Here is an 18934-nt window from a genome sequence, read left to right on the forward strand (position 1 = left end):
GACACAGCTTGATTCTAAACAAGTTGTAAAAGCCCATTGGGCTCTCCAGGCCTGACAGCCCTCGCTTGCTAAGGCCTAGACAGGGGGAGTTGGGATCCCAATAATGTAAATTGGTTATGGATGGGAGAAGTCCCATAGGACATGGATGGTTCTCTATCAGGTACGTCACTGTTGCAGCCAAAGTTCATGACTGATATGTAAGTATTATCGCTTAGTCCACATCTCATGATTTTATCCTTCAAAAATGTTTCACGTGGAAAAATAGTTCTTTCTATATAAGTCAGAGTCCCTTTGACTTACAACTAATATAGATTAATGATATCTTTTCTTCTATACTATAACATAATCCATTATATGTAACATGCCAATCCAAATAGATGATTTGTTGCCCATTCAAATATGATAGCCACTGTGGTCTGTGTTGCAAAATATGCACCGTAGGGAATCAGCACCGCCAAATAGAGGCATCCAAGTGGCTCACATGCCTCTCCTAGGGATTTTTAAAGTGAGTCATCCCAACTTCAGATTATATGTTCCCCACATTTACAGCTATCTCACAGCCCCTAAATTGCAACCGTGTAATCACGACTCATACAGCACCCTCCAATTTGCAGCTGAGAGAACAGTCATCTTGATGGCCTCCAATGTTTGGACCCATGCAACAAAGGAAACAACCATCTTCCCGAAAGGTAGCCTTCTAGGTTGATATGCTGCTATTAACAAGACCATGGCCATCACGTAGGGTCCGTTAGGTTGGAACTGCCCTCCAAAACTCCCACTATTCTCCTACGCGTTTCTTAATCCATTCACTAAATCCAGGTCAGAAACTACAGTGACCTCGGATGCTTAGCTTCCCTTGGGTCAAAAAAACCTACAATTAGGCTTCTTTGCCGCTAGACATGGAGAAAGACTTCACCTTTCTTCCTCATCTCAAAAGTTTTCTATGCTCGGAACAACAACGGAAGTCCCCATCACACGCACTCCTTCCTTGGGTTGGACTATTCATGAGGTGACACCCATGCTTGTCCCTTGTGGTTAGGAAACATTAGATGAGTATTATCTTTAGGCTAAGGGGGTCCTGGACTTGGAATATCTGCCTCCAAATCAAACCACACCATCCTCAATTTATCTAAAGCTTGAGCCACAACAAAGCATGATCACTAAAAAAATTGATGTAATTTGGCTTGAAAACGAAGGGATGGCGTGATGTCCTGCCACCATCAGGCAGGTCCGCTCGTGTGGCCTTGTTTGTCCCCAAAATTTGGTTGGGAGACGTTAAAGGCTCACGAGGAGAGGCACAATAGATCTTCTCCAACTCGCAACCCCTTGGTAACTACCACACTTGGTAGTCTTCCTAGGCTTGACAAGGACCCAAGACCAAAATTGGGGAGGACAGGATCCAATGCCATGGAAAGTCGTCCGAGAATCTAATTGCTTAGAACTTGCAATTGAAGTCATTGCCTATGGCATGTCTTGTCTGATGATAGACCATTTGATGATCAATGTATGGAGCAACACAACTGAAGCTGACCGGTGGAATTGGAGAGAATGAATTTGTTCTTGATAGGGTTTCAAGGGGGTTGTACTTTTTCCCCCTATGGTTTCTTTTCCTTCAATTAGAAGCATTTAGAAGTAGAAGGTCCAATCTGACCATTAAGACCGATAGGGATGTGGTTTAGGTTGCTATTTGTGATAAGTCAGCGTACACCCGAATGGATCGGCACTAATTTTCGGTGCTGAGTGCTGACCCATCTTTTTATTCTAAAATATAATTTAAAAAGATTAGTTAAATGATATTATTTAAATTTTTTGACTTTATGTAAAATTTCAAATTCTACTTAAAACATACTCAATATAGAACTAAAGACATATCTATACGGATCCTCAAATAAGTTATTTGAACCTTTTGGATCTTTTTTTCTTTTTCTTTTTTTTTATAGATTTTTTAGGAATTTAGAGCCAAAAATATCATCAAAAGAAAATATTTCAATTATATTTTGTCCCTTGGACATGAAAGGTTGCAAGTTCAGGTGAAGAAAACCATTTGGATGCACCCAAAGCAAGTTGATTTTGCTTCTCAATACCTTAGAACTAGGAAAACAATTCCTTAGAGCTAGGTTGGTATGGCATTGGCTCCCTTGAGCAATATCCCTCAATTAATGCTCTCAATTTAATATATGAGTCCATGTACATGTCTAGTCTCTACAGAAACTACCAAGGGAAGAAACAAAATTAAAAAAACCAAAGTTCACTCCTTGACAACAATCACACAACAACTTCTATGACATCAACATTGCTGCAAACAATATAATAGCATGATTGTCTATGAATTGTTATGTTGGTGATTTCTTTATGCTCTTTGGAAACAATGAGAGAACAAGGAAACACCAACACTTTGACAATAATCAAAACACACGTGTAGTGGCCCCACATGCAACTTCTCTGTCGGTTTGAGTGGCCTTCAGAAGACCCGTTGTATTTATTTTGGACCACGCCACCTTTTGTCCGGTTTTCTCCAAACCGTGCCAAATTTGACCAACTACCAAACAAAATGACAACCAGAATAGTTTTATGCCTCCTCTCCCATCGAAGTGGATAGCTTAAAGCAAAGACATGGAAAAAAGGAATGATCTCAAGATTACTTGGCTTTGGAAAACAAATCCTTCCACTGTTGAACACTGTTTTGCGTTGCAGTAAGCCTATCGTTGCAGCCAGCTAGACATTGAGATAACTACTGGATTAATTACACGTAATTGGGTGGTCAAAACCCCAACTCTCTTTAGAGGACGTTGCTTGCACCGCTCAAGTTAATTTGGTGTTAGCTTTCATAAAGTATAGTTTCTTCTAGGATTTTCTTTGCACATAGTGATGCAAGCGTGACCTACACGGGGTGGACCTGATGCAATAAAGATGCCTGATAATATTATTGGATGTGCAAGAGCTCAAGTTATTTTTCTCATAAGGGACTAATATTGCAAACAAATGCAAGATCTTTCAGGTAGCTTACTGTATCTAAAGCCTCCATCAGATTATGAACACGTTTACAGCTCGTATAAAAAGGAAACAGACAACATCATGAACTCATGATTACAGGGAATTATATGCTCTTCAATCCGATAGTTGGTCGCCAAATTTCATAACCTTAATTACTGTTACTTTTGAAGGACAATTAAGAAGCAATCACAACACGCCAACCATATGTGCAGTTGGTTAGCCGTTCAAACATACATACGCCGACCAACTTGCACCCAAGTACTGTTTATTCTCAAAGAACAGTTGCACATAACTTGTTTGCTTGTGCCCAAGATCTATTTCAGGATTTTATGCATAGTATTCATATTAATTTTAGACAGACATACTAACTTTTTATATTACAACACCAACATGTGAAATTCTATCAGTGATGGAATATGTGTTTGAGTCTTTTTTTTTTTTGGAAAAGGAATATGTGTTTGAGTTGCGAATGCTAACCTACATTCCTTTGTAGCTGGATTGAATAAATGTTCTTCTTACTTGCAAGTGTAGTTTTTGGATTTGCTTACATAGGTCTTTTTTTCCTTTTTTCCAACCTGACTAAGTGCGGTGGAAGCACCAATTGGTGTCTTCCAGCAAATTACACGGATGGATAACCAGTCCATTTCCATATGAAAAGAACGGCCATGCCTTCCATGCATCTTGGCTTTGTCAAAGTTTCCATGTGACATTTCTCTAACAATTTGTGCTACATCTGATGATTGGAAACAGCTGGAGCTTAGTCACAGCGTCAAAGACTTCTAAAATCCAACTTCTGCGTTTTTTTAATAAAAACATGGATGAAACATTCTGATTTATTTAAACCTAGCTAGTTATTGTGACAATACTTTGCGATCGCGATATTATTGTATTGTATTATTCTTGAATATTATATAGTGACTTGTGTAGATGCTATTACTTGTATAAACTGTGAAGGCATGGAAGCTACCTTTCTTTTCTTTTTTTTTTTTTTTTCCTATTGTTTTTTCTCTTCTGGCAAACATGGAAGCTAGCTGTTAATAAATGTTTACAGAACAAATGGAAAGAACAAAATTTTAGTACTCTCACTCTCTAATGGTTTTATGCCTGTCCAACATGTCAAGCTTAGCAATGCAGGTGCAACATACAAGCTCCAACTAATGAGAGATGGATGGACCGTGTTCCAAAATCATGGGATAAAATGTTCAATTAAAAAGTATATAAAGGATCAAAAGAGATGTAATCATCAAGCTCTAGCAACAAGATGACAATCTTATGGTCTTGAAGGATATGCCATCAAAATTTATTCTTCAAATGAATATTTTGCCTTGCTATAGTGGCCATTATAACCATAATTATGACAATATGTAATAGCTTGTAAAACAAGAACCTAACTTTCTACAGTTATTAAATATACTATAGTATATTTATTTATATCATAGAAATATCAATGTAGAAAAGTGGAAGCCAATCGTTGCATACGGTGAAATCACTGAATGGTCCACTTATCCACCCATTGATGTTTATAATATTGGGACCCCTTATATATATAAAGGTGAATTGGTGAACAGATAATTAGCCAACATTAAGTTTATTTTTCAATCGCCTGCTGTAAGGTTGGTGGGTCATGAATACATAAACTATTTTATTACTTTAAAAATAAGAGATAAGGATACAACTCAAAAAGAAAAAGGAAAGAAAGACAGAGTGTTAGTTGCAATATTTTTGGGTAACAGCTATAATATCGTACAATTGGTCATTATCATAATGCATCTAATTAATATATAATAACACCTAATTCTAGGATTTTTCTCTTTGACAGAAAAGAGATGGGGAACCCACCCATTCATTGAGACAATTCTAGGATGTTGTGTATGCTAAAGATAATTCATTTACTGGAAAAAAAAAAAAAGGCAAAAGAGGTCAAAATCAAGGCAGCCTCTACCTATTAACCTCCACCACCCTTTCCATCAACCCTATCTACCCGTTTAACATGCTTATATGGTTCGTTCCATCCAAAAACCCCTACTTTATTATATCTTATATCCCTTGTTCTCCATCATACAAACCATAGCATGGGATATATATACTTGTGAACCACCATATCCAATTCCATGTGCTGCATCAGGAGAGTCACTTGACACGCTGGGGACATGTAGTCATCTTTGTTTTGACGGATGGTGACGTGACCTTGACAAAGATTGGGCATGTGGACGAGGATCTCCGCTAATAGATTGCCCAAACAAACCCTTCCCTGAAGAAGAATGTTGGCTAGATATACGCGAGGAACTATGCAACCACCTATTTAGCCTTACATTAACTGTACACTAGATAGATCTTAGATAATCATATAAAACCAAAATACTTATAATGCATTCTTGTTATTCTTTTCAGTGAGACCTTCGAGTTATTATAAATAGCATCAAAGTAAACTCGGTCTATAGTCTATATGTATAAGAAAATACTGCAACATAAATTTATTTAAATTGATCAAGAGCTAGTTATAGTGTTTGTAATTAAATTTACCATACTTATAATTTGATTTGAATGGATTTGGATCCTTAATCTGATAAAGATATTAGAGCTTAAATAGAGAGAGTATGTGATGATCCATGTAGATCTCTATTTAGTCCTATTTTGACTATATACTAGTAGATCTTGGATACTTATGCAAAATCAAGAAATCTTAATAATACATTCATACTAGTTATTTTCACTGAGATTCTGAGTTGTCACACTATCTAAAAGAGTTTACCTAACACTGCTAACCTCCTCTACATATTTTGTTTAGGGTATTTATATAAAATCTGTCATTTAACCCATTGAGCTAGTTACTAGTATTTTTTCTTCATATGATATTCTTGATTCCAAGAATATGAATTATTCTTAGTTTTAGTTTTTTTTTTCTCAATTTTCTTCAGTGAGGCAGATGAGCTTAGGACTCGTTTGGTTCATAGAAAGAACTTTTCTTTTCAGGAATTAACTTTCTAAAAAATAACTTTCCAAAAAGTAACTTTCTGAGAATATGATTTTGATATATTTAGTTGGCCATGAGAATGTGACTTATTATAAAGTATCTTATGTTTGGATGAGCACTTATTTTCTTGAAAAAATTATGTAAAATACCTATTATATCCTTAGTAGGTATAAAATTATATATTTTGACTCATAAACTTTATATAAATATAAATATTATATTTATATTAATATAAATATAATATTAATATATTATAATATAACATTAGACCATAATAATTTATTATATTAATATAATACTAATATATTAATATAATATTAATATAATATAAATATTTTAATATAATAAATTTATTAATATAGATATAAATATAATATTATATTAATATAAATATTATATTAATATTGATTAAAATATTATATTAATATAAATATTAAAATAAAATAAATATTAATATTATATTTATATAAATATTAAGATAATATTAATATAATATTATATTACTATTTAGCATTTTATCCTAATTATCTATTGATATTTTATTAAATTTTAGCTATAGATCTTAAAAAAGTATTTTATGAAAGAAAAAAGTATCACCACTTTTCATATCACGGGAAGTGCCAAAACTCACCTTCTCCATGGGTTTTTACTTTCCATAAAATGTGAAAAATAACTCTTCATAGGAAGTACTTTTTTCACTTTCTTTCTTCTTAAAATTCTAACCAAATAAGAGACTCTTTCTCCACTTTCCAGAAAGTGCCTCTTCTCCCTTCCCCTTCCTGTCAGCCAAACAAGTCCTTGATGGCGAGACTAGCATGAAGCCAAAGGGTCCATTGGTAGGTGATGTAGGGGAAGGCACTAGCAAGTTCATGATCTCGTGGTTGCTGGGGATGGTGAAGGTGTTGCCAGTAGAGGTGGAAAGAAGATGATTTCTCCAGTAACTACTAGTCCACTTCTCATTTTTTTTGGAAAATATCTACTGGTCCAATTCCATCACTCAGCAAAGCAACTGAGTGCCAATTAGTGCAAATGATGAGTAAACTTGATCTTTCTCGATCAAATATGATCACATGCATGGTCTCCATTCATGGGCCCTTACATGGCATGACCCAGACCTAACGACCTTTCTTTCAAACAAAGAAAAAGAATACTAAGGAAGAACTGGTCCTCTTTGAATTAAAATCAATTCCAGAAAGAAACTAAGCATTTTGCTTATCAGCTTGGTCTGGCTTTTTTTGCAGAGTAGCTTTGAGAAATACTGACCGAAGAATTCGTGTGATTAAACACATTCCCTGGATTTGCCTTTCCTTGATGACCATGCTACAATTGTGACATTCCTTTGCTAGTAAATTACATATCATTATATAATATGTATATAATATGTGGAAGAGCCAAATTCCTTGCAAATTGGTCAATGGTTTCTCGTCCAAAACGCATGAGAAGGTTGGGGATTAGGAATCTCAATATCCTAAATCAATCTCTTGTTATGAAATGGTGGTGGAACTTCTTCTCTTAGCATGGAAGACCTTGGAAGAGCCTAATTATATAGAGCATCTATTAATTAAAAATCCAGGTTACAATTATCACCTCTTAGCATATCTTGCAAAGGTGCTTCACCATTTTGGAGGGATATCATCAAACTTGGTGGCATCTTCCAAAATTTTACCACTTCAATGATAAGTAATGGTAAGAACACATCTTTCTGGCATGATACCTGATTAAAAGATAAGCTATTAAACCCTTTCCTGCCGAACCTTCATGCTCTTGCAATCAACCCTCGAACCAGCGTTAATGGCTTCCTTTCTAATAAGGACTGGCTCTCAAACTTTAGCCGACCGCTCAACTTTACTGCCACTGAAGAATACATCAAACTTATTGAATATTTGTCATACACAAATCTATCAGAGAAAGAGGATAAAAGATTATAGAAATGGAGTAAAACAGCAAAGTACTCGATCAAAAATTGTTACTTGTTTCTGGTTGATGGAGGAGTTCACCAGGCAATTGGACAGATACTATGGTCACTGCCACTTTCTAAAAAAGTTAAGATTTTCGACTGGCTGACTTTCCACGATAAAATTTTGACAGTTGAAAATATGAACAAAAAGGGAGTACAGGTCGTGCAGCTGTGTCATCCTTGTTATAGGAGCAATGAAACCACTGACCACCTTCTTCTGTCTTGTCCTTATTTTACAACTCTATAGACATTGGTAACCCAAGATTTGTGCTATCCACAGCTCCGAAACAGTATCTCCCAAGTTTGGAAGGATTGGATTAAATTATTTCTTCTCCTTACATCATACTGGTTGATTTGAAAAGAACAAAATAACCGAATCTTCCAATTCGAAGCATACTCTATTTTGAAAATAGCAAAAAAATCTGTCCAGGTCTTTGAATAAGGGATAATGAGAATCAAGGGTCTAAAAGGGTCAAAAGAACTCAAAGCTGTTTGAAAAACTAAGACGAATATAGGTGCACAACTCAAATTTGAGAAATTTATGAGCAGCTGGATCCTCTATATGAGAGAATGAACCTGTTAACCACCAAGAACCTTGATTGGAAAAATATCGATAAGATGAATCTGCTGAATTTGCTGATTTGCTGGCCTCTTCCACCTCCCTTTTGTACTCCTCCATTCTATCAGGTGTTTGGTCCTAAGAACACTTTAAATTATTATCTCAGATAATTATATAAATATTAATATTAAATTATAATATATAGCTCCGGCGGAACATCCCTTTCCTCTTTTTTTTTTTTTCTCAAAAAGAAAAATATAATAACTAATTTTATATCTTGGATCTACGTACTTATATTTCTCAATAAGGAACAAACCTGTGAGTAGTCTAGGTTCACTAGCAGTGGCATGGCAGGATTTTTAATCTAGGGTATAGGCACAAAACAAACAAATAACCGTGTAAAACATTCATGCATTTGCGATGTAAAGGACTAAAAAAGGCCTCATATGTAAAGACTTTAGTCTTTGATAGTAAAAGGCATGAATTCAAATAGTTATTTAAATGCAGGAAGGCTACTTCCCAAAGTTTTTCACCACTTCGAGAAGCGATGCCTCACCCTTTCTACCGAAGGAATGGAAGTCTAGTAAAGGGACAAGGAAATACTGATTCCTAGGAAGAGGGATAAAATACATATACTAAGAGAAGTTGCACTAGTGGACTTTGTAGGACCCTTCAACCCTAAATAAAGGAGTGCGTATACGTGACCATTATATTCTTTTCATTTCACGAGAGGCCTACAGAGCACAATACCCACAAGGAGCCACCTGAATGCGGTTGCAAATGCTTGGTTATTGATTCAGTGAGGTGGCTTTGATGGCTTAAATCACCACTTTAATCAACATTATTATTAGTTGGTTTAATGGCTTTCCACTAGCCATGAGAATATCGGCAGCAGATGCTTTTTTTTTTTTTTTTCTTCCACCTTGAGGTGAGGGAGTTGCATCCACTTTTTTAAGGCTGAGGGAAAAGCAATTGGTGGGGGCAGTTGAGATGTAAATTTTATAATTCCTTTCTCAACTACAGGTGTTTGGGAAGTAACACCTCTTTTTACAAGTGTTTTTAGTATGCTGTAAATAATTGAACAACTGATCATTTTTAAAGTCTACAGTGTAGCTTTGCCTTGCTGTCTCAAAAATCAGTCTCTCTATGGCTACAAGTGGCCAACAAGAACACAGGACTGAAAACCATGGCAAAGGTGGGGAATGATGGCTACCAGGGAGGCTCATGTCATCTGCCACATATAATCTCCCAAAATTTTGAAAAGTTGAATGGATGAAAGAATATTGCCTGATTTACTTGGAACTTTCAGAGTTCAGGTTAAGAAATTCCATCCCTACTTCTGTTCAAATAAAATTGTGCCTTGCTACTCCCAGGCATGACCACAATCACAAGACTTTCCTGATGTGGCCACACATCCAAATGCACTAAAAGAAAAAGTAGTTTCGGTGCAGTTTATTGCAAGACCATCACTTTTTTTTTTTTTGAGAGAGAGAGGAAGATAAATTGCAAGACCCTCAAGTTGAGACTTATGGGCGGCACGCAAAGTTGATTGATAGTGATGGAGAATCTTAAACATGCAAGTAATAGCTTTACGGTGTCATGCATGTGACTGATTCAGTGACAAGCTACCTGTAAACAAGCTTGTGACTGCAAGCTTGCGCAAGCTTGTGTGAATTGCTTGTTTCTTCTTTTTTTTTTTTTTTTTCTTTTGCATCCCTTGGCCAGGTACCTTGTTCTTATGTCACTGCTGTATTTTTCTTTGACTTTCTTGTTCATTGGTGTTGGTAAGATGTGGTTCCTAAAAACTACAAATGTTATATAAAATAATAATTGTAAAATTAATTATATAATAATATAGTATGTGAAGGTATTATCTTGAGAATGAAATTTGTGCCTCAAAATCATCCTCAAGATATTACAAACCTGGCTCAGCCCCAACTCTCCGATCACGAGCATGATCGTATGGAAGGTCCAAATTAAATCCAATCAATTCCTTCAATTGTCCAAAAAGTCGAGCAAAAAATACTTGGAAAATTGAAAAAAGAGGAAGAAGATTGAGCGGCAAAAAAGAGGACCACCGTTCGGAGTAAAAGCAAAAGGTCTCAATCATTCTGATTTGTTGTGTATGGAGCGTTTTTAGAGGCTCAAGTGTGCACATGGTCACGAGCTTACAATCTCCAAAGCCTAACTAGACCTGGAACTAATGGACATCAATAAATACAAGTGAATTTGCATTTAAGTACTCAATGTGGGACTATTAAGAAAGAGATTTCAAAATTTAAATCTTTTCAAAAAGAAAATAATTAAACTTTCATTTAAAAATATTTTAAATATTTCTTTAAAAAATGCTCTCTTATATCATAGAGTTATATAAAGTAGATGTCCTTCTGGCATTATAGCAACATGATCAATGTATTATCAAAACAAAATGAATGATCAAGCAAACAGAAATGGAGAACTAGTTTGGCTGTGTTAGCGACTTGTCTTGTTGAACTCCTTGAATGGAATCCCCTATGAGTATAAAATTGGAGATGAGTTGAAAGGGAGGGTTAGGCAAAGCAAAAAATAGTAGAAGTTGTAGGCCATTAAGGGGACCAGGCCAAATAAATTACTCATCCCAACATGATCCACCCTCCTCCCATTCTAGTGTTTATAAGCAAAGGGATGGTGCACTTCCTATCCCTCAACCAAAAGAAAACCAGTGACTCCTAAAGGCAAAGATGACAGGATTTGGTTCTCCCTGTGGAGCTTGCAAGTTCCTAAGGAGGAAGTGTGTCAGGGGATGCGTCTTCGCCCCATACTTCTGCCATGAGCAAGGAGCCGCGCACTTCGCAGCCATCCATAAGGTCTTTGGGGCGAGCAATGTCTCCAAGCTCCTCATGCACCTCCCCGTCAATGACCGCTCTGAGGCGCAATCACCATATCTTACGAGGCCCAAGCAAGGCTCCAAGATCCCATCTATGGTTGCGTTGCCCATATTTTTGCCCTCCAACAACAAGTAAGTGCTCCATTTATCTCAAAGCATCGAGCATTTCAACCATTGTAATCAACTTGGTTATCATTTAATTAATCTCTACTTCACATCCTCAATGACATGCATCACTTGTCACCGAGTTGTATGCAGTTCAGCCTTTGATTTCTTTGTGTTTATGCCTGGTTGTGTAGGTTGTCAATCTTCAAGCACAACTAGCCTCTCTCAAGGCCCAAGCAGCCCAAGGACTTGGTACTGGCTCCACTCTAATGCCATTCCCACCCCTCAAGAAGACAAGCTCTATCAGAAATTTCCACCTTACCAACAAGATGGGCAGGGTTTCTTTCAAAGTGGGGATGGAAGGATACTATCTTGTCTTCCAAATCCCTCGATGAACACCAAGAGCATGAACTACTACAACAATGAGCTTTTAGGGTCCAGTTGCATTCAATCCTCTCAGGAGTACAACCCTCGGTCGGGCATCAATTTTGACAGCATGGCCTTTGGAATTGAGGACAACTCTACTTGTGCCATGGCCTCTCTTGACATGCAACCAAGCAGTTGGAGGTCAGCATATCATGAAATGGAAGACCTTCAATCAGTGACCTTTGCTCATCTTAATGGCTCATGAGAGTGTAACTTAGTGGAATCCTCATTAAATTTTGATATTTAGTATGTTTAGACATTTGGCAGCTATCCATGAGCAAACGATTGACAACGTAGTAATATAAGAAGAAATATATTCCTATGATCCTTCACGATGCTTCATGAGATGTGGCAGTGTGCTGATACTATATATTAATAAAATTCTTCTTTCCATATATTTATGTTTTTTTCTTTTTTTTTTTGAGAAAAGAGAAGGGAACTACCTAATCACTGTTTCGGGATTAGCAAAAAAGCTGGGATATCTATATTGTTAATGTATATTTGTTTTATTCTCACAATGATGGATATTGGTTTCAATGATGAACATTAGGTCCTTGGGATTGCACACCTCGACATCTGATGCTTAAACTATTATAAGGAAAACATTTGGAAATGGCATGCACTAGATTGTTTGATCATTTGGAAATGAGAATATCACAGGGTTGTATAAGGAAATAGTGAAGCAGTAACCTCTTGGAAAATGTGAAAGTGATAGTGAAGCAATTAAAATTGATCTATCTTTTCAATGCCATTCAAGTTAGAAGGTGAAAGCTTGCAAATTCTTATTCAGAATGGTAAGTTCTGAAACTTAAAGGTTGTGCAGAAGAAATGGGTTCTTTGATATGCTCACTTATAATCGCGTGCTTGTAATTTGATTTATTGTTTTTAACATGAGTTGTCAAGGAGCAGTGTTCAATTTGGGAAAAAAAAATGGCAGATTTTTAAAGAATATCAAAGGTTTCCTCATGGCAGCAAGCAATATCTCCAAATTTCGGTAAGATTGACAATCAGTGGTGTTTGTTTCTCATGCAAGGGCATAAATGAAAGGGGTCTGTCTGGTCTGTGTCACAAGAAAATCAGTATCTTTGAATGCTTTCCTTGAGGTTATACCACCAACAATTAATTAGAGATTTCCATAGTGAAATTATGTTGGTTTAAAACTGCCTTTTAAGCATGTGACGATGTGATTTTATTTCATATATATGAGGGAATTTGCATTGTGGTGGAATATTTAGGTGCTTAATATTTTTAATATTTTAAAAATTTCTGTACTTGCATAGCAAGTTTCTGAAACACTCTAGGTTTTTCTTTCTTCAATCTCGATTCTTGAAAGCCTAATGTAGATAACCTGTAACTTGTAGTATTTTGGACAGAGTTCCCCTATATTAAGTATTTTAAAATTTGCAAAACACTTGGACCAATTTTATATTTCCTCGGGTTATTTCAAAGATGTAGCAGCTAGTGTTGCTTAAATTGTGATGTCTTTTTAATGATTGCAATTTTTTTTTTTTAAACCAATCGATGTGAACAATTAGTGGCTTGAGAAAATTATTTTACATGACATAGGTTTACAATTGCTTGCTTTCTTGTTAAAATAATCTTCTACCAACAACTGCTGCATACGATTGTGGAGAAGTTAGAAAAGACAATTAAATAGTTAAAACTGTCTGCTTTTCAAGAAGAAACAACACATAACAGTACAATGTCGGTTCATTGAGTGAAAGTTTGTTGACATTGTGCACCGAATATAGTTGAATGGATTTGATATCTGATAGAACGCAAGCTCTAAAATGCAAATGATCTTTCCGGTATTCGATCTTCAAGAGCTAACTGTCCATTTGAATTTTGTTTCATTTTAATGCACATATATACACACACAGTTTTACACTTTTGGATCTTTCATGACCGTACTTCAATCATGTCATATAAAGTCAAGCTCCCCTAAATAGCTTAAGAAAGATGGTTTTCTTTCTTCTTGTGGGATTCAAGTTGGTCTATTGAGGCCTAGACCAACTTGTACTCCTGTGATCTTACTGATTGTACTGGTTCAATCCATGAATCCTACAAGATTTTCAGATTAATTCTATATGAAAAATCTGAATAGGCCCTTATAGTTTACATATAGATAGAGGTGAGAATTGTACTAGAAAGCTTGACCATATATTTTTCCATGCTTTAAAGTAAAGCTAACATGTGATAGACTATGTTTTGAAGTGAACATGGAGCTTCCATAATATCAAGAATATGTGATGCAATATTATAAGTACAATCAGTTAGAAAAAGTAATCAACCTTGACCTACCCTGTTAGTTTGTACCATTCTTTTATATAGTAAAATCTGCAGTACAATGCTAATGTAATCACCATTGACTTACTGAGGTTTTAAGAACTTGATTGCCAAGAGTAGGCTGCCACAACTATATCATTTTATTATTTCAGGCCACAAAAATCTTGGGGATGAGTGAGTCTTAAGGAACCTCACTATCTGACCATTGGCCTCCAAATAGCTGAAGGGGGTTGGGAACGGTATTGAGGAGAGAAGTTGTGAGATCTATAGTAGGAATTGACAATAAGACCAAGGGGATTAAGGGTTAGCTAGTAGCCTCCAACACCATTCTGCAAGAAGAGCCTTATTGAATTCTGTTAGGGTCTTAACATCTAGGCCTCCATCTTCATGGTTTTGAAGTCTTCTAGTTAATTAGTCAAGTAAAGCTATTCTTAAGGCCTTCAGATTGAGCCAAGCTCGAATCAGGCCAAGTTTAAATTTGATTGAATCAATCTTGAACATGATGCATATTATCAAAATTAATTTCAAGATAAGCCGGAAACTATTCTGGCTTAATCAAGCTCAAACATACTATATATAATACAAATTTTATATATGTAGCAGTTTATGAAAAATTATTAGGGATCTAACCCAATGATTGACTAAACTCTTCGATTCATGTAATGAAAAGGAGAAAGAAAGAATCTTAAATTCCAAATTCCAAGCTCTTGGAATCAGTTAAAAGTTAATTCAAACTTGATGCAAGCTTGATAGAAGCTCCAATTGATTTCAGCTTGATTTGAGATGATGAAGCTTTGATAAACTAGTCCATGCCTGAGTTGCTTTAAATTAAGCTTGAAATGAGCTTGATCAAAGCATTGATCAAAGCATAAACAATTCAAACTTGATCTCAAAATTCAAGATCAAAAGTAATTTCCTGCTAAACTTGACTATGCTCTGGCCTGATCAAGCTTGACTTGGTTACACCCTAGTTATCGATCGGGTTGCAAAATGGCATTTCAGGCATGCCCTTTTCAACTTCTTTGGTCATGCTGACTGTCCAAACCTAACCTAGTAAGGATCATATACAAAGTAAAAATGTAGTTTCAAGATTATAGATTCATATTCAACAATTGTAGAAACTAGTTGGCACTTGTTTATCCAAGTAGCAGTTCTTAGGTTGGAACTTGAGTGGTAGTTGGGAATAGCATATCATTTTCAATTTTCATCCTAAAGTCAAATGCAACTCCTGTATCAGTTTCAATTTAAGCAAGTGGCTCTCTTCACCCAGGAACCAATGAAGATGACCACGGAAAATGGAATTATGATATTTATGGTCAACAAAAAAATGCTAAAGTAAACAATTTATAAACATAGAGATCTTAAGATAAAACAATACAAGAGGCCCACTTCGCTACTCTAAGCATGACTTAAGCATGAAGCATGTGAAAAAGAAATTAAGCTCTTCCTACAACATTAAACTCTATTAATGGATGGACAAGGCTAATAGGTTCTATGCAGTCTGTCTAGGCTTATTGATAATACGCTGGACTGCCTCCATTAGATCTATAGTAAGTTATGTCCAATGTGTTAACATAAGGCCTTCTCTAGAGAAAATGATTAAACCAAATCCAAAGCAACAACTCAGCATCCATATGAGACTCATTGTGATGTTGGAGAGAATCATGAGGCATACAAACTTGAAGAATTTTTTTTCTCTCAATCTTTATGTTATTTGGGTACAATTAAATGTTAGATCTCATTGTACCATCGCAAGTGCAGAGCAGCAAAAAGCGTTTGCCCAAGTTAAGTTCTCAAAAGTCATAACTAAAATGGAAGTCTCAATATATGCTAATTAAAACAATATTTCATGAACTAATAATTATTTTGTTCATTCCGGTCAACAACAGGCCATAAAGGCCAACATATTCTAAAATCTAATATGGTTCTAAAGATATGGTACAAAGTTGCACTTGTTGCCAGAAAACCTCCAACAAAGAAGTAGAGCTTCCAAATAACAACAACAATAAAAGAAGGAAACTCTGAATCATATAGGATGTAGAAATTAATTATTTCTGGAGCTGTAGTGCCATCTCTGCTATTAAGCAGATCCCCTTTTTAATAATGCATTGTTATTCATCATGCTGATACACACTTTTTGCCTTGACATAATTTATAAATCAACAATAAAAGCTTACATCCTTTAAAAATTGCACATTTTTGCTAATACATTTTAATAAAAAAGCGATGCATGCATGTATTATATGTGATTATACATTTTTTTTTTTTTTTTGACACATTTCTCTATCCGAAATCACACAACCTTTAGCTTCAACTTAAATGCAACAAGACCCAGGGAGTATATGCTCCATGTTTGGTAATGGCTTGTCAATTAGATGAAGTCCAAGAAAGATGAAAAGAGCTCCACCATAATTAGAATTGTAGGATGTACCAGAAAGACCCCAACCAGAAAAAGAGCTTACAGTCAAAAAGATAAGTCCTTTGTTACCAAAAAAAAGGATAAATCATTGGATGTCCACCGCTACCACAAAGTCAATAGAGCTACACAACAAAATAGCAAGACATGCCATGGATCCAAGAAGAGATATCACTAGTGATCATCAAATTAGTCTGCAGTCAAGGAATGTTACTGGCCTAAAACTGCAACTGATTTTTGTTTATACGTGTACTTGGTTGAAAAGTGTATTCCATATTCCCTTCAACAGGCAATGTAAGTCGATATGTATTGCTTTGTAAATATGTACTTGATATGCATTTAATTTGTGTCATAATACTGTTATATGTGCATCTATTGGCACAAACCAAGATTCCTATGACATAGGAGATAATTCAGTGTATGCTTCACATGACTTGATGTGACTACTGCTTCTAATATATGTGTGTATCATATCATAAACATGAATCAAAAAATAATTACCCTTGCAACTATTTAGCTAAGGTTCGAGTGTGTACAGATATATAGCCAAGTGTGCATTGACACCTAACAAAGCAACCAAATATGATTGTTAGGAAGCCAAAATATGAGAAATATTCTTCACAAAAGGTTGTAGGTGTCTTAAAAAGCAAAATAAATATTTTAATAACATTATAACATGCTCTTCAAGTGCATCTCAATGTTAGGCCTCTCTTCATTGCATCTATTATTACGCTTTCCTTTTGGTTGTCCGCTGCAAATGGACTCTTTTCTTTTGCCCTCCTCGCATGTCAGACTTGCGCAATGGGTGGGAAGAGTACGAGCTTTCTTTCACAAGTGGGGCAATGTTTCTGCCCACGTGTTACTTCCCAGAATCATCATAGATTAGCAGGAAGTTCACATATGTAAAGTAATATTTGATAATCATATCGGTTTATCATGCTTCAAATCTAAAACATAACACCGCCATCTATCAAATTGGTAGAAACTTCACATATGTAAAGTATAATATATGGTAATCATATTGATTTATCATCTTTCTAATTTAGAACATAGCACGATCATCTGCCATAAGCTATCGCTAACAACAACACGAAGCCAATAATTGTAATCTTGTATATAAATCTATCTTAAATAAAATATAATAAAAAGGTCCAAATCTATGATCTATTGAACAAAAAATTGAGTGCCGATGCTGAGCTTCTTAATCCAAATTTAAATATCAAAAACCTACAATCCCAAAATTCATAATCAAAAAATAAACTAAAATTTTTGTTACAAAATCCCCAAGCTTACTAATACGAACTCCAAGCTTGAATTATTCTTTATTCGTAGTTACCCTATTTGTTTGGACAAAGAAAATAAAAAGAGATATAAACTACACAACTCAATAAGCAAACCTTAACTACCTTACTAGATCAAGCATAAGGGTTTATATGAATTGATGCATCATTTAGAGAAAATAACTATCGTTGTAAAATAAAATATTTTATAGTATATCACGATAAAATATGTCATAAAAATCAATTATATATACATAAATCATGAAGACTAAATAAAGATGATTCCAAATATATAGCATAATAGTCATAAACATATGTTATTTAGCTGATTCATAGTACATTGCTCGTAGACATTTAGTGTTATGGTCACTTAATTTGTACCCATATGATAAAGTCATCATCGTGGTCTATAAAATATCACAATTTGTATTTGTTACTAACTTTATAATCATTGGTAAAGGGACATTTTTATTGGACGCTACCTCTAAGATATCGATTGACCTTACTTCAATGGGTCTATTATAGCTATCTAAGAGCTTTTTATCATATTATTTAAAAAATAAAATTTTTTAAATCATATTTTCTTATAGCATGTTTCTTAAATCATACATGAAGGAAACAAAAGTTTTGTTGAGCTCATAATCCATAAATAAATTATTAATAATGATACAATCATATAATCAATCTTCTCATAATAAAAATATGGATTTCATAAATATGGGGTTTATAGTTCATAAACAAGTTATTAATACTAAAAAATTTATGAAACTATACTTTTCACGATCAAACATGACTTGCATAATATTATATGCTTAACCCTTAATTTTTTTAAAAAAAGAGAATCATTAATGTTGGATATTCTTTTTATTTTTCCTAAAATTTTAAGCATTGAAATAACTGGTAATTCGAAAACTAGTAAGGAATGTCAAAATTACTTACAAATTCAAAAACTAATAAGGAGTATAAAGATTACTTCTCTTTTTGTATGAAATATTAAAATTCAAGATGATCTAGATGGATTAGATCTAAGTGATTTGATCGGAAAATTATGAAGTAAGAACCCGATCAAAA

The 18934-nt window shown here is 34.9% G+C and overlaps 1 protein-coding gene across 1 annotated transcript; it reads left to right on the top strand.

The window, feature by feature from the left end:
* The first annotated feature begins 11147 nt into the window (after nucleotides 1-11147).
* LOC105031962 (LOB domain-containing protein CRL1-like) lies at nucleotides 11148-12139 on the top strand. The gene is given in 4 exon segments (XM_010906265.4): nucleotides 11148-11391; nucleotides 11394-11482; nucleotides 11650-11719; nucleotides 11722-12139. Coding segments are annotated over 4 exon segments (711 nt in total). The 5' UTR covers nucleotides 11148-11204; the 3' UTR covers nucleotides 12087-12139.
* The last annotated feature ends 6795 nt before the right edge of the window (nucleotides 12140-18934 follow it).

Source organism: Elaeis guineensis, chromosome 11, assembly GCF_000442705.2.
Source record: "Elaeis guineensis isolate ETL-2024a chromosome 11, EG11, whole genome shotgun sequence".
Classification (NCBI taxonomy): Eukaryota; Viridiplantae; Streptophyta; class Magnoliopsida; order Arecales; family Arecaceae; genus Elaeis; species Elaeis guineensis.